Source organism: Sus scrofa, chromosome 15 (assembly GCF_000003025.6).
Source record: "Sus scrofa isolate TJ Tabasco breed Duroc chromosome 15, Sscrofa11.1, whole genome shotgun sequence".
Classification (NCBI taxonomy): Eukaryota; Metazoa; Chordata; class Mammalia; order Artiodactyla; family Suidae; genus Sus; species Sus scrofa.
In genome coordinates, this window is record NC_010457.5 from 132,985,642 (window position 1) to 132,999,116 (window position 13,475).

Sequence of the window (13,475 nt, forward strand, 5' to 3'; positions counted from 1 at the left end):
TCCAGGGTGCCTCCCCAGTCTCTGCCCCCTGGAGGGGCCCCCAGGGCCCTGCAGGAAGCTGTGGCGGATATTAAACAGCACCCTCTGATCTAAGGCAGCCCAGTGCCTGCTTACCCCAGGTGAACACAGCCTCAGTGTTGCCTCCCAGTGCACACGCCAGGCCTCAGCCCAGAGTCCCCTTGATGTGACCTTGTCACCAGAGTTGCCCAGCCTGTGCCAACACACTTGGCCTGGTGCCCAGGAACCAGTTGTGTCTCTGGAGCAACCCCTCGGGGAGCAAATAGCCACCCCTGTCTCCAGTGGTGAGGCTGCCTTCCACCCTCAATAGGGGGGCATCCAGGGCCCGATCTGGTCCTTCTGTGCTCACCTGATTGGTCCTTCCTTGTTATCAGCCAGCATGGCACTCCCTCCGCTCCCCTCCCCGCCTGGGCTCCTCAGGGGAGAGGGAAATAGCCACGTGCAGACCTCTCCACGCAGACCTGTCAGCAGCCCCTGCAATGGTCTGGTCCCGCAGGAAGGTAGGAGGCTTTATTCTCGTTTATGCAGAGTATAGACAAGGCGAGATGTGGCTTCACAGCACCATGGGACAGAGGCTTGGGGACCTGAGCTGCCTGCCACCCAGTGAATCAGCCTGAGCCGGTGCCAGAGGCTCCCAGATGGGGGCGCAGCTGAGGGGGGGAGAGGGGTGGCCAGGCCCGCCCCCTTCCCCTCTGGCCTGATGAGCTCATGCTGGACAGCAGCCCGGCCAGCAGGGGTCACTCAGAGGACTGGACCTGAGAGCTGAACATGTCCCCGCAGCCCCCTGCAGGGGGCGCCCCCGCCCCGTGCGGGAAGGTGGGGAGGTGGGCAGGGAGCCACCTTCTGTCCTGGACAGCACACCACAGGGCTGGAGGAAACTGAGCCGGTGGTGACACAGGGCAAAATGAGGGACGCCCCCATACCGGTGGGAAGGACCGCAGCGATGGAACCTGCGGGCTGGCACCTGCAAGGTGGGCTGGAAAGGGGTGAGGGCCGAGCGCACCCAGGCTGATGGGGAGGCCCCCAGATGAGCCACCAGCCACGTCATGTGGGCAACGTTGAGGACAAAGGCTGGTGTCTGAGCTGGAGGGGAAGGTGTCTGCAGGGGTGGGAGCCTGGGGTCCCCTTTGACCCCACGGGGCAGGGACCCCACCAGGACACCAGAGGTGGAGGCCAGTTCACAGGAGGCTCTGCAGGAAAGGCCAGGCCAGGGTGCAATCAGCTTTCCACGAGGGAGGAGGCCTTGGGACGAGGGAGTCCCCACCCCTGGCGGTTTTCCAAGAGATGCTGGTGACACTGAGACTGCTGCAGGGGACAGCGCCCTGCTCCTTCGGGATGTGAAGTACAGGCTGCCGAGGTCAATTTGCTCAGCCGCGAGCTGACAGATTCATGGTCTCCATGGGGAAAAGGGGCTATAGAGCAAAGACTTCTTTGGGGAGGTGGGCGGAGCTTCATGGTGCCCCCAAACCTTCAGTAATGACAGGAAGGAATTTTAAATAACGTACTCCGAGGACTGAGTGTTTCTGTAAAATGCTCCCTGGCATTGTCTCACGCATGCAACGGCTGCGCAGTGACAGACCTCAGAGACGCCTTGGTTCCAAAGCAGAAAGTGCCTCCGTTTCTCCAGAAGGCCCCCCGGGACCCCTGCAGGCTGAGGCGGTGACAGAGGAGTCCTCTGGCCCTCACACGGGGAGCAGGAAGGCCAAACGCCATTGAAACAAAAATGGATTCTCAGGGGTGGCAGGTGGCACAACTCACATCAGTAAACACTGACCCCTCCTCTGCTGCCTCTCCCCATGTGCCACATGGGAGGCTGGGGGACACGACTGCTAAGGTCCCACTCAGCCCTCCTAATTCGAGTCCAAGCTCCACATAGGCGGTAGAGACAGGGGAGGAAGCTGGACTCTGAAAGCTGCCGGCTGCCCTGTCCTGTCCTGCTGCAGGGTGGCCGAGGGGCAGCCCCGCGGGGCTCGGGGCTCAGCCTCTGGTCTGGAGGCTAGGGGGTCAAATTGGAGCTGTAGCCGCCAGCCTACACCACAGCCACAGCCATGTGGGATCCGAGCCACGTCTGCGACCTACACCACTGCTCGTGTCCACGCCAGATCCTAAACCACCACTGCTCGTGTCCACGCCAGATCCTAAACCCACTGGGTGAGGCCAGGGATGGAACCTGCAACCTCAAGGATAATAGCTGGATCGTTATGGCTGAGCCACGACGGGAACTCGGAGATCACAGGGCCTTTTTAAGCATCACTCGAGGCTGAGAAGCAGACACTGTCTGAGCATAATGACAGGAGCAGGACTGGCATGAGGGTCACCCCTGCAGTGGGACAGGGGCTGGGCCACACCGAGCAGTGCTCAGGGAGGGGCTGACTTCTCTAGGCAACAGCCAGGAGGACGAAGAGCGGGCAGTGCCACACTGCAGACGCCTGGGACCCCCAGAGGGCTCCTCCCTCACCTGCCAGATCATCCAAGACACAGCAGCACGTGCTCCTCCCCTTCCGCCACGGGCCACACCTGGAGCCCCACTAGGCCCCGAGCTTTCCTTTCCTTCTCTCTTCCCAGGAGCTCGCAGCTCCAGGCTGGAGGGGACGCCTAACGTCATGTGTCCTGCATCACTGGTCCTCCTTCTCCAAGAAGCTGAACTAAGGCCGGGCCCAGGCTTGATGATTTGCTAGGGGACACTCAGAAACTCCTGCAGGGGTGGGGGGGGCACCCTTCTGGACATTGAGGACAAGTCCCAGTGTCATGCGAGGATGTAGGTCCCTGGGCTCAGTGTTTTGGCCCCGTGAGGCCAAGCAAGGGACACCCTCAGAATCCCAAAGGAACCTGGGCGAGACTTGTGAGGGCGTGCGGAGGGGGTGGTTGGTGGGGGAAGACAGAGGAGCTGGGGGCATGGGACAGAGGTGGCCCAGCGCAGGCCACCGGGTTGGCGGGGGGACAAGACGGTCTTCTCCAGGATCCTGTTCTGCCAAGGGCTGGAGCCTTCCCCCAGGGTGTTCATCCAGCCCCACCTGCTCTGGGGACCCCTGAAGAGGCCGAGGCGACAGCAGAGCAGCTTTATTCACCAGACTTAGCAGCAAGAACAGCGAAAGTGGGGTCTGTACAATCCAGCCTGGCCAGGGGTCTGGCTCCCGCAATCCAGGCTGGGGGCTTCAGCGTCTCTCCCCCGTGCCCTCCTGGAGCCCAACCTCATCCCTGCTCTGGGCTCCTCCTGAAGTGAGGGATAGTGTGTGTATTGGGGGGGTACTGGGTCCTGGAGGGGCTGGGAAGGCGGGTGGCGTCCCACGTGGGCCAGAGCCGGGTCCATGCCTGCCCCGGCAGCCGGCAGGAGGCGATCGTGCAGGGCGGAGGGGGCGTGCTGGTGGGCTGCCAGGCTCACCACACAGAGCACTTGTGGGCAGGGTTCATGGGTGAGTCCCTGGGGCAATGGAAGGCCCGGCCGAACTCCTCGAACTGGGACACGCTGCCCAGCACCCTGGGGTAGGAGAGAGACCCACAAAGTGGGGATCCGAGCGGCCACCACCCCCTGCTGTCCCTTCCCATCCCCACCCACTCCCACCCAGACGTCTGGAGGGGGCGAGGCCAGGCAAGCAGGCGGGTGTACCTGTAGTGCTCAGGTGCATGCTTGTCGGTCAGCACCTGCAGGTAGATGGACTGTGACCGCCGCTTGATGCACCAGTTCTGGGCCCGGATCCGTGGGGAGGGGGGAGGGGGGAGATGAGGCCAGGTGTCCACTGACCAAGCCCTGCAATCCACCCGCTCTGCACACTGGGCCTTAATCCCCCCTCAGATCCCAGGGGTCCTCTGAAGGGTGGCTGATGGGAGACAGACTGGAAGCTGTGCCCCTCACCATCCCTACCAGCCCCCACCGGGCACACCTGGGCGAAGGCAATGAAGAAGAGCTGGTTGTGCGTGTACTTGAGCCGGTGTAGCGGGTGCTCAGGGCCGTGCTCACGTACCCACTTCTGATAGGCCTGGGGGTGCAGAGCATGGCGCTGCAGTACCCGGGACAGGGCCACCAGATACCCACCACCCAGTCAGCCCCTCATCCGCCCCAGCTCCGCACACCACCCACCGTGCTGAGCTCCCGGATCCCTGCCTTCCTCTGTCTCCAGAAGGCTAACCCCAGGCAGGTGCCACCCCCTCCAGGCAGCCTTCCTTGCTCTCCCGGAAGGCAGGCCCTAGGAGTCCCTCTTCCAGGGGACCCTGAGCCCAGCACAGCACCTCCTCTCCATGACCAGAGCTCAAAGGAAGGAGGGAGGGTTCCGAGGTCTCTGGCCCAGTCCTCACTGCCTGCCCCCCGCACCGCCCCACTGCGGGGATGGAGGGCCAGGCGGGGCGGCTCACGTAGTAGGCGAGCTTGAGGCCGCCCATGTCGGCGATGTTCTCTCCTAGTGTGTGCTTCCCGTTCACCTGGCAAGAAGGGAAGAGGCTAGGAGCGTCCCGAGGCCCTCTGGCCTCCTTCAGGCCTGGCCTCCCTGGCCTGGCCCCGGGCCCCGTCCCTCCTTCCCTTTCCCAGGAGGTTGGGGTTCGGCTCCCCCCTGCTTTGGGCCCCACACGCAGGTGAGTCTGTGTGAGCTCATTCACACGCCCGAGGGCACAGCACGCAGACCCCGGAGGGTGGGCAGGGCACGGGGTTGGTTTCAGGCACAAGGGTGTGCAAGGGGGTGTGCACGCTCCTCGTCTGCGCCGGCCAGGCCTGGGGACAATGGGGGTTGGTGCAGTGAGGGGGTCTCACCCGCTGGTTGTAGACGGTGAAGTTGTCGTACAGGTGGACGATGCATTCGGCCTTGCGCAGGAAGCGGCTGTAGGAGGCCTCGGTCCACCAGTGCAGCAGGTTGCCCGAGCGGTCGTACTGGCCCCCTGTGGGCAGCGGGCAGCCAAGCTGAGACCCGTCTTCACCCAAGAGCCTGGCTGGCACCAAGTCCCAGCCAACAGGCGCAGAGGAGCCACAGGGCCTCAGACAGCCCTCGCCCTCCCCGCCACCAACCCCCCGCCACCTGTCCTCTGCACCCCCAGGCTGCCCGCAGGCCTCACCCCAGTCATCGTAGCCGTGGGTCAGCTCGTGCCCAATGATGGTGCCAATGCCGCCGTAATTCAGAGACCTGGGCCCGGGGCAGCAGCGTCAGGCCCCAGCCTCGCCCACTGAGAGCCCCACCAAGCTGCCATCCAGGCCTCAGGAGACCCTGGCCAGGCCACAAGGTAGCCCAGGGAGGCCGTTGTCTGCAGGGTCCCAGGACACTTGTGCCTTAGCTTCCTCATGGGGTTTGTAAAAGGGGCCAATGAAACCTGCACAGCTGCCTTTCAGGAAATAACATCTAACACACCTGGGGTGCGGCGGGGGACACAGTTGGGGGAGACAGGAGGGAAACTGAGGCACCCACGTGGGATTTGGCCTTTTTCCTCACCACCAGGATTGTTCCACTTTTTTTCCTCTTTTCTCTTTTCTTTTTGTCTTTTTAGGGCCACACCCACAGCATATGGAGGTTCCCAGGCTAGGGGTCCAATCGGAGCTGCAGCTGCCAGCCTACACCACAGCCACAGCCACGCCAGATCTGAGACACGCCTGCGACCTACACCACAGCTCACGGCAACGCCGGACCCTTAACCCACTGAGCGAGGCCAGGGATCGAACCCGAAACCTCATGGATACTAGTCGGGTTCATTCCCGCTGAACCACAATGGGAACTCCAAGGATTGTTTCACTTTTGAGACACCCTGAAAGAGCCTCAAACCAGACAAAGGGAACTCGGGACATTTAAAAAAATGAAAACTAAAACCTCCATGTTTTCCTAAAGGACCAATGATGAAGTGAGATTCTGGGACCCCGGGTGGCAGCGGCATGTGGGGCAGTCCCCACCCACCCGCAGACAAAGTTCTGTACTCACTGCGGAAAGTCAGGGTCATACAGGGTAGGCTGCAGAATCCCAGCGGGGAACACTGCAGGGAGGGCAGGGTCAGGGGGAGGCCCCGCCCCACCCCTGCCTCCAGGCCCCGCCCCCTGTCCAGACACACCCCCTTACCCATCTGGTTCTTGTTGGGTAGGTAGTAGGCATTGAGTGCTTGCGGGGGGAGCAGCCACCTGCGGAGGGAGGCCAGGTCAGCTGGGGGAACCCCACTCCCTTCCCTACCCTCCCACCTCCTAGCCTAAAAGATGCCCTGGTGTCCCAGTCTACAGCCATGTCCTGGGCTTCCCCCAGGCTGATCCCACCCCGACAGCCCCCACCCACACCCTGTGCAGGTCTGGTTCTCCCCCCAGCACACACACACCAGCACATCTGTGGGGGGTTCTGTGCCACCAGCTTCCTGGTGTTTGTAAGGAGCCCTCTCCCCACGGCACCCCTGACTCCCCGACCCCAGGCCCGGCACCCACGTGGACTTGTCCACCTCCCGCCGGATCTTCTTGACCGAGAGCTGGATGCTGAAGCGAATGCTGTTCAAAATGTTCTTAAAGTAGGTTTTCTCGTGGACCTCGAACTGCACGGGGGGATGGACAGCGCTCAGTGACAGGCCAGGGGCAGGGCCAGACCCCAGCAGGCCCCACGCCCTCGCAGGGTCCATCAGTGGTGGGGCTGTGGCTCCTTCTCTGCAATGGTGCTTGGTCTCCAAAGGGGTCTTGGCCAGGGGCCTGGAGAAGTCTGGCCGGCCAGGCTGGGCAGGACAGGGGCAGAGGGCAGGCCCACCTCATACTCCTTGTCCACGGCTTCTGGTTTGAGCAGGAAGTCTGGGTACCCCACCATCACCATCATGTACTGGAGCTGCAGGTGAGAGGGTGGCGAGTGGGCCAGGGCCTCAGGAGGTAGGCCCCCCAGCCCGAGGGAGAAAGCTCCAGGGCCAGCCCAGGGTCGGGGCTCCAGCAGAGGTGACAGCAGGCTGGGTGATGCCAATTCCACAAGACACCTCTCTGCCTCTGCGGTCATCCCAGCTCTTGACGCACAGCAGGCGCTCCATACGTGTGTGTGGAACCCACACAGGGGGACAGGGTCCCACCTTGGCCCGAGCAGCTGCCTTGGTCTCTGCGTCCATCCAGTCCAGCTCCTCCAGGCGCTGACCCAAGATGTACTTGATGTCTTCTACCAGCTGTTGGACCTTCAGGGTCAGAGGTCAGGGATCAAGGGTCAACCCAGGCCTTCGCTCTGGGCCCCTAGCCCTTGACACGAGCGGTGCCCCCTCATCCTTCAGCAGCACTTCCTAAGCCCGGGACTTGAGGCTCGGCCCCAAGGGGGAGACCCTGGAGGGAGGGATTCAGGCCCTGAACCCTGATAAAAAGTTCAGTCCGGAAGGGGACGAACTGCTCCGGTAGCGATCACAAGCATTCCTGAGGCCATCCTACTGAGGAGAAGGGCAGAGAAGGGCAGGTGGGAGCTTGGCAGAGAGAGCCTTGTGCAACTGACAAACCAGGTGGGCTTCCTGGGGGAGGAGGCCTGCTGAAGAGTAGCCTGGAGGGTCGGAGAGGGCTGAGCCCTTGGCCAAGCCCAGTGCCCCAGGCTGCAGGGGTGGGGGGGTGCGGGGCTCCCTATGCTCCCTATGCTTGACCTTCACACCCGGCTCAGCACCCACAGCCCCACCAGGGCAGCCTGACCTTGGCCTTGCTGGCCGCTGAGAAGTGCTCATGCACAAAGAGAGCACCGAGTGCCATGCCAAAGTGACGGTTGGCCTGGCCCAGGCAGACACGGGCCAGCTCCTGTGGCTTGTCGCTGCCCTCCATCTCGCGTGCCAGCTCGTGCAGCGCCTCTCGGAACGGCGGTGACAAGTGCTCGCTCAGCACCACCACCACACGCCACACCAGGTAGTTGTGCAGGATCCTGAGGGCCGGGTGAAGCAGCTGGCTGTCCCCACAGGCTCCCGGGCGTGGGCGCCCCACCGCCACCCCCACCCCCAGCCTGGCCTTGGACGGAGCAGGACTCAGGGTCAGTCCAGGTGCTCCCGGCCCCAGTCAGGGAACAGGGCTGGGCCCACACACAGCAGGACACACCTCGGGCCACCGAGCAGAGCCCCTGATGCAGATGGGGCAGGAGCCAGCAGCATGGTTTTCTGACCTGCCACAGGGCGGGAGAGTGGGCACTGGGCGTGACTGCCTGCCTCAGGGCTGGCCTTCGGATGCCTCCTCCGCTCCTTCCCAGGCCGGGCAGCGACCAGGGAGGCCTTCCTCAAGGTGGCCCCAGGGGGAGCAGAGCGGCGGCCATGATTTCGCCTTCTGACGTCAGAGTCCCTCAAGCCTCACCACCCCCAGGAGAGGGCACCACAGCTCAGGAAGCTTCCAGCCCTCCCCGGGGCCCCACAGCACAACTGGGACAGCCAGGGCTGACCCTAGGGATCTGGACACCGTTGCCAGTGCTCCTCGCCTGCCTTCCCAGTATGAACACTGGGCAGAGGCGGCGGCGGGCACCGAAAGCTCACCAGGCAGTGAGGTCTGGGTGCAGGGGAAGGGCCTGGGGGCAGATGGGGGCAGGTGGGTGACTGGCAGCCTTACCTGCGGGGTGTGGAGCGGATGAGCTGGGACACCTGCTGCATGTAGTCCGTGGCCAGCAGCACCAGCTCCTCATCCTCGGAGAAGTCCTCCTGGAAGATCTGGTCCAGCAGCCACTTCCACCGCAGCTGTGGGGCCATGGATGGGGCAGTGGGGCTGGGTGTGGCAGGGACCCCAGGAGACAGGGAGGGGGCCAGGGCGAGGCCACAAGAGGACACAGGAGTCCATGGCCTTGGAAGGCCTTGCTTGCCCTCGGGGGAGGGGATGGGCCAGGCGTCCGGGGCTGGGCTTGCACTCACATGGGGGGTGATCTTCTGCAGCTGCCCCAGGGTCACCTTGTTGTACATGGAGCTAACGTCTCGACGGAGGTCATCGTACTCTGACACTGTGATCTGGGCATGGAGGGCAGAGTTGACCCAGCCCTGCCCAATGGTTCCCGCCCCAGCACACAGCAGTCGCCCAGCTCACGTTGGCCAGCCGCTGCTCCAGCTGCAGGATCTCCTGGGCCTTCTGCTCCACAGCCTCGGCACCCAGTAGGCTGAGCAGGCGCTCCATGAACACCCGGTACGCTGCCAGGATCTGCACCAGGAGAGGGCACAGCAAGGATGGGGAGCCAGTGCCAGGCCCTGGTCCATGGCGCCCCGAACCCCGGGCCTTCCCTGAAGCCCAGCCCATGCTCCCACACCTTCTCGCTCTCCTCATCCTGAGCTAAGTATAAGGTCCTCTCTGGCAGGGTGAGCCCATCCTGGTCAATCTGGGGGGGGGGGGGAAAGATGGAGGTCAGAGGTCAACATTCCCAGTTCCTGCAAACAGACTGAATTCCCATCCAAAAGCCCACAAAGAGGACATGCCAGACATCCACTGTCACAAGCTCCAGGAGCACAAAGCCAGTATTCCCTCCCTGCATCCATCCGGAGAAGCTGGTCTCAGCCCTCACACCTGATCAGCCTAGCCTGGGGACTGCGGAGGGGAGCCCCATTTTTCTTCCTGCAGGCCTTCACTTTCCAAGCCACCTGTGCGGGGCACTCTCGGGCTGCACTGACAGCTGCGCCCACCTCCTCGGCCCTCAGGCATGCCAGCCCGCCCCAGCCTGGCAGGCTCATCCCCGGAGCCCATCAGTACACCCCTCCCTCTGCGCTCTCTCCGCCTGCCAGAGGGCTGGGAAATTGCGGCTCCCACGGCTCCGCTAAACACCACAATTACTCGAGGGAAATTACTTGCGCCCTCCTCCCGCGCTCTGCCGGTGTGCGCTCCCCTCCACTCCTCTCCCCCTCCCTTCTGCACCGGTCTCCCTGGGCGCACGGGGCTCCAGCAAGGCGTGCGTGCCAGGCCGAGGCGCCCCGGGTTCCCGGCCGCTGGCGGGGTGCCTGCGTGGGGGTGGGGGGCACTCACGCGGATGACGTAGCGCGAGGAGTTCCTGTCGTCCAGGCTGACCGTGAGCGAGAAGAGCGCCGCGGCGCTGTACACACCCTGAGCCTTGTACAGCAGCCGGTTGAGGTCCCAGCGCGCCGCCGCCCCCGGGCGCGCCGCCGCGCCACCCAGGTCCCAGCCCCCGCAGTCCTCGATGACCTCGAGCATGGGCCGCGGGCCGAGCCGTTCAATTTCCCGCATATCCAGGCAGGAGCGGAAGAAGGCGCGCACCTTGCGCTGGGCCGCGCCACCGGGCCCACCCCCGGGCCGCGCCAGCAGGCGCCGCAGACGCTCCTCGTTCTGCTCGCCGATGGCCGCAATGGTGCCGTAGGTGAGCTTGTCGTCCGGGATGGCGTGGCGCCGCAGCCAGCCACCGCACGCGAAGGAATAGAAGTCCTGGCACGGGTCTATGCTGGCGTCCAAGTTGGCGGCCAAGAAGCGGGCGGCGCGCGCGAAAGCCTTGCGCTCCGGGCAGCCCTCAGAGCAGGTGGCGCCTCCCGCCGCTCCCGGGCCCAGGTACTTGAGCGCCAGCATGGCGGCCAGGATGGCACAGAGGCCCGCGGCGAACACCAGCCCCGACAGCAGGCACACTTCGCGTCGGTTCCAGCGCGGCAGCCCTGCACGGGTCCCGGTGGCGCTGCGCGCCGCCCCCAGAGGAAAGCCAGGGGGCAGTGAAGTCCCCCGCGTGCCCCCCGCACCGCACCGGCTCACGTACTTGACCTCCTGGAACTCGTCGTAGTGTGCTGTCATCGAATACGGGGTCTCCATGGCGCCTTCGGCCCAGCCGCGCAGCTCTTGGCTACCTCCCCTAAGAGAAGATCCGGGCCACCCGGCTCCTAGCGGGCCTCCGCATGGCCTCCGGGCTGCAGGTGCAGGAAAAGTAGACAAAGGCTCAGAGAGGTACTGCGGTCCGACAGGGCCCCACAAGCCCGACGAGAAAGGGCACAGGCCTAGGTCCAAAGAGTGGAGGCCACCCGGAGAACCAGCGACTGGGCCTGGAGCCTGGCCTGTCTGCGCCACTCGGAGAAGGAGGGAAGTGGGAGGCTCGGAGCGGCCGCTACCTCCCGCAGGCACGGTGGCGTGTTTTAACCTCCCGGTCTCCGCGCACACATATGCTTGCTGCAGGTTTGGGAAGCCTCGGAAATAAATCAGAGAGACACCGGGCAGCTCGGGGCCTGGCACATAGTAGGCCTCCAATGAAAAGCTGTTTCTCTTCTCTTTGTATTTCCTGCCTGGGACCCGTTCCAGCCAAGGCTGGATGGGGGGAGGGGGCAAGTGGAGGCTGCAGAAAGGAGGTGTGGTCCACGCCGCTTCTACCCGGACCCTGAAGCCGCCTTTGGCTTTCTGCACTGGAACTAGACGATCAAGAAAGCGGCTAAAGAACCAAACTTTGTCCTCGCGGATGTCCGCAGAGCCACCACCAGACCCGTCTTCTCTATTCAGTGGCCTGAACGCCTACCAGCCCCTTTCCCAAGCGGCCTGCGCCAGCGCGCCTTCCCCCCCACGATCCTGGAGAAACCCCGAAGAAACCCCGACGGCCCTAAAGAATCCTGAACCGGGCCCGCCCCCGTCCTCACCCCGGCCCACTCCTGGCTTCAACAGGTTCTCCCCAGAACCCAAACTTGGAGGAAGTTTCACCCCCGGTGCGGATAGACCTGACCTCGCGCGCCCGGAGCCCTGGGCGCCGAGCCTTCCGCGCCGCGCCGGGCAATGCGCGCAGCCCGAGAACCAAGCCCAGTCGTCGCAGCAGCAGCCGGAGCCAGAGCTGCGAGGACGCAGACAAAGCCTGGAGGCTCCGAGCGGCGGTGGCGGCGGCAGAGGTGGCTGATGATGGTGGCGGCGGCAGCGGGCTCGGGTGCCACTTACCCGGCAGGTGCGCACCCGGGCCGAGCGGAAACAGCGAATCGAGCCCGAGCCGAGGCGGGAGCCGGGGCGGACCCGGGCGGGCGGCCGCTCTCTCTGTGCGCCGGCCGCCTCCTCTGCTGCCGCGCCGCGCTGCGCCGCCCGCCGGCCCCGAGGGAGGGGGCGCGCCGGCGGCTCCACCCTCCTCCGCCCGCCCCCCGCGCCCCCCCTTCTGCCTGCCTCCATCCCCGCTACCTGTCAGCTCCGTGGCAGCTCGGGGACAGGGACACAGGCTGTGGGAACACAATCCTGGGGGTCCAGCACAGGCTCTGGGCTCAGGGATTCCAGGTTCAGCCACGTTCCTGAGGGAGTGAGGGCACCGCGTACTTCCGCGAAGGGGTCCCCTCCGATCCGATGCCCCCACTCAGGGATGCCGAAAGCGGCTCAGGCTGAAGATGGGGAGGCTACTGGGCCAGCCCAGCCCAGCCCACAGGACTGGAGCACCGCCCAGGAGGACTCTCGGAAAGGCTGTCAAGGGCACTGAACTAGGGCCTGGACCGCCTGGCCAGGAGCCTGGAGCAGAGCCGCTACAATAAGGGGGCGTCCTGGGCCTGCCTTTAGCGCCTGCCCATGCCCCGCACTCCCCTGCCCCAGGCCGGGGGTATTGGTTGGCAGTCCTGGAGGAACTACCCGCCCCTAACCCGTGTCCCACGGAGGGAGACAAGGGCTGCAGAGCCATGAAAGCGCCCACCCTGCAGGAGCCACAGAGGGAGGCAGCCTGTCCCCTCTGACCAGCAGCCCCAGTCCTGGAACAGGCCCTTGGGCCTCAGGAGCCTGGTTTTTGGGCTGGTGGGAGGACAGGCCAGGTAGTGGGGACTGTGAATGAACCCACCTACTCCCTTCTTCTGAGTCAACTTGCTTCCTTTCTTTTTTTTTAGAGACGAACCCCAGCTTATGGGAGTTCCGGGACAAGGGGTCAAAACACCTCAGCATCCAAGCTGCCACATCTGTGACCTACACCACAGCTTGCAGCAACTCCGTGTTTTTTTTCGTTTTTTTTTTTTTTTTTTTTTTTTTTTTTTTTGCCTTTTTAGGGCCACATCCACAGCATATAGAAGTTCCCACGGTATGGGTCAAATAGGATCTGTAGCCATTGGCCTATACCACAGACACAGCAAGGTCAGATCTGAGCCGCATCTGTGACCTACACCACAGCTCATGGCAACACCATGGGATCCTTAACCCACTGAGCAAGGCCAGGGATCGAACCTCATGGTTCCTAGTCAGATTTGTTAACCACTGTGCCACGACAGGAACTCCTCAACTCACTTTTTGAATGGGGAGCCTCCCTGCCATGGCTCCCAGCCCCTGGACACAGGGCCTGCGTCTGCCAGGCTCCCTCACCACTGTACCCACAGGGCCTGGCCCTCATGGGGCCCAGGGACCTTGGGGCTTCTTGGATGAATGATGCTGTTTCTGGAGTCTCTGATCTCTCTGCCCAGCCCTACCCACCCCCTCTCCCTCCAGCATCCCTAGTGGGGGATCCCCCCTCCCCCCCAAACACCAGCACTGCCAGGCCTGATGGCTGCAGCTTGTAGGACTGGCCTCAACAATGTCAGAGATGGCCCAGGATCGCCCCGTGGAGCCCCTTCTGGTAAAAACCACAACAAGGCAGGGACAAAAGGACCCAACACCCTGGCCTCTCCCTGGGGATGCTCATCAGCCCAGCTAC

At 64.0% G+C, this 13,475-nt stretch overlaps 1 protein-coding gene across 3 annotated transcripts; it reads right to left on the reverse strand.

Moving 5' to 3' along the window:
* On the reverse strand, positions 3,064–12,283 carry ECEL1 (endothelin converting enzyme like 1). Of its 3 annotated transcripts, none has more exons than XM_021075764.1 (18): positions 11,999–12,283; positions 9,884–10,764; positions 9,177–9,245; positions 8,960–9,070; positions 8,791–8,883; positions 8,495–8,619; positions 7,604–7,826; positions 7,012–7,110; positions 6,705–6,779; positions 6,395–6,498; positions 6,045–6,103; positions 5,910–5,961; positions 5,059–5,126; positions 4,760–4,884; positions 4,369–4,434; positions 3,900–3,995; positions 3,626–3,702; positions 3,397–3,496 (listed from the first exon to the last, which is right to left on the reverse strand). In XM_021075764.1, the coding sequence occupies exons 2-18, from the start codon at positions 10,667–10,669 to the stop codon at positions 3,397–3,399; spliced, it is 2,328 nt and encodes a 775-aa protein (XP_020931423.1). In that variant the 5' UTR covers positions 10,670–10,764; positions 11,999–12,283. The 3 variants fall into 3 exon arrangements, with proteins under 3 accessions (XP_013840033.1, XP_020931423.1, XP_020931422.1); XM_021075763.1 differs by lacking the exon at positions 11,999–12,283 and adding an exon at positions 11,768–11,840; XM_013984579.2 differs by lacking the exon at positions 11,999–12,283 and having other exon boundaries at positions 3,064–3,496; positions 9,884–10,669.

Excerpts from the sequence above, each read along its gene's own strand:
- ECEL1 (XM_013984579.2), bottom strand. The coding sequence starts at position 10,669 with ATGGAGACCCCGTATTCGATGACAGCACACTACGACGAGTTCCAGGAG. Across the intron at positions 7,111-7,603 it reads CAGCGGCCAGCAAGGCCAAG|GTCCAACAGCTGGTAGAAGA; the intron begins GTCAGGCTGCCC and ends CTGACCCTGAAG. Across the intron at positions 5,127-5,909 it reads TATGACCCTGACTTTCCGCA|GTCTCTGAATTACGGCGGCA; the intron begins GTGAGTACAGAA and ends CCCCGGGCCCAG.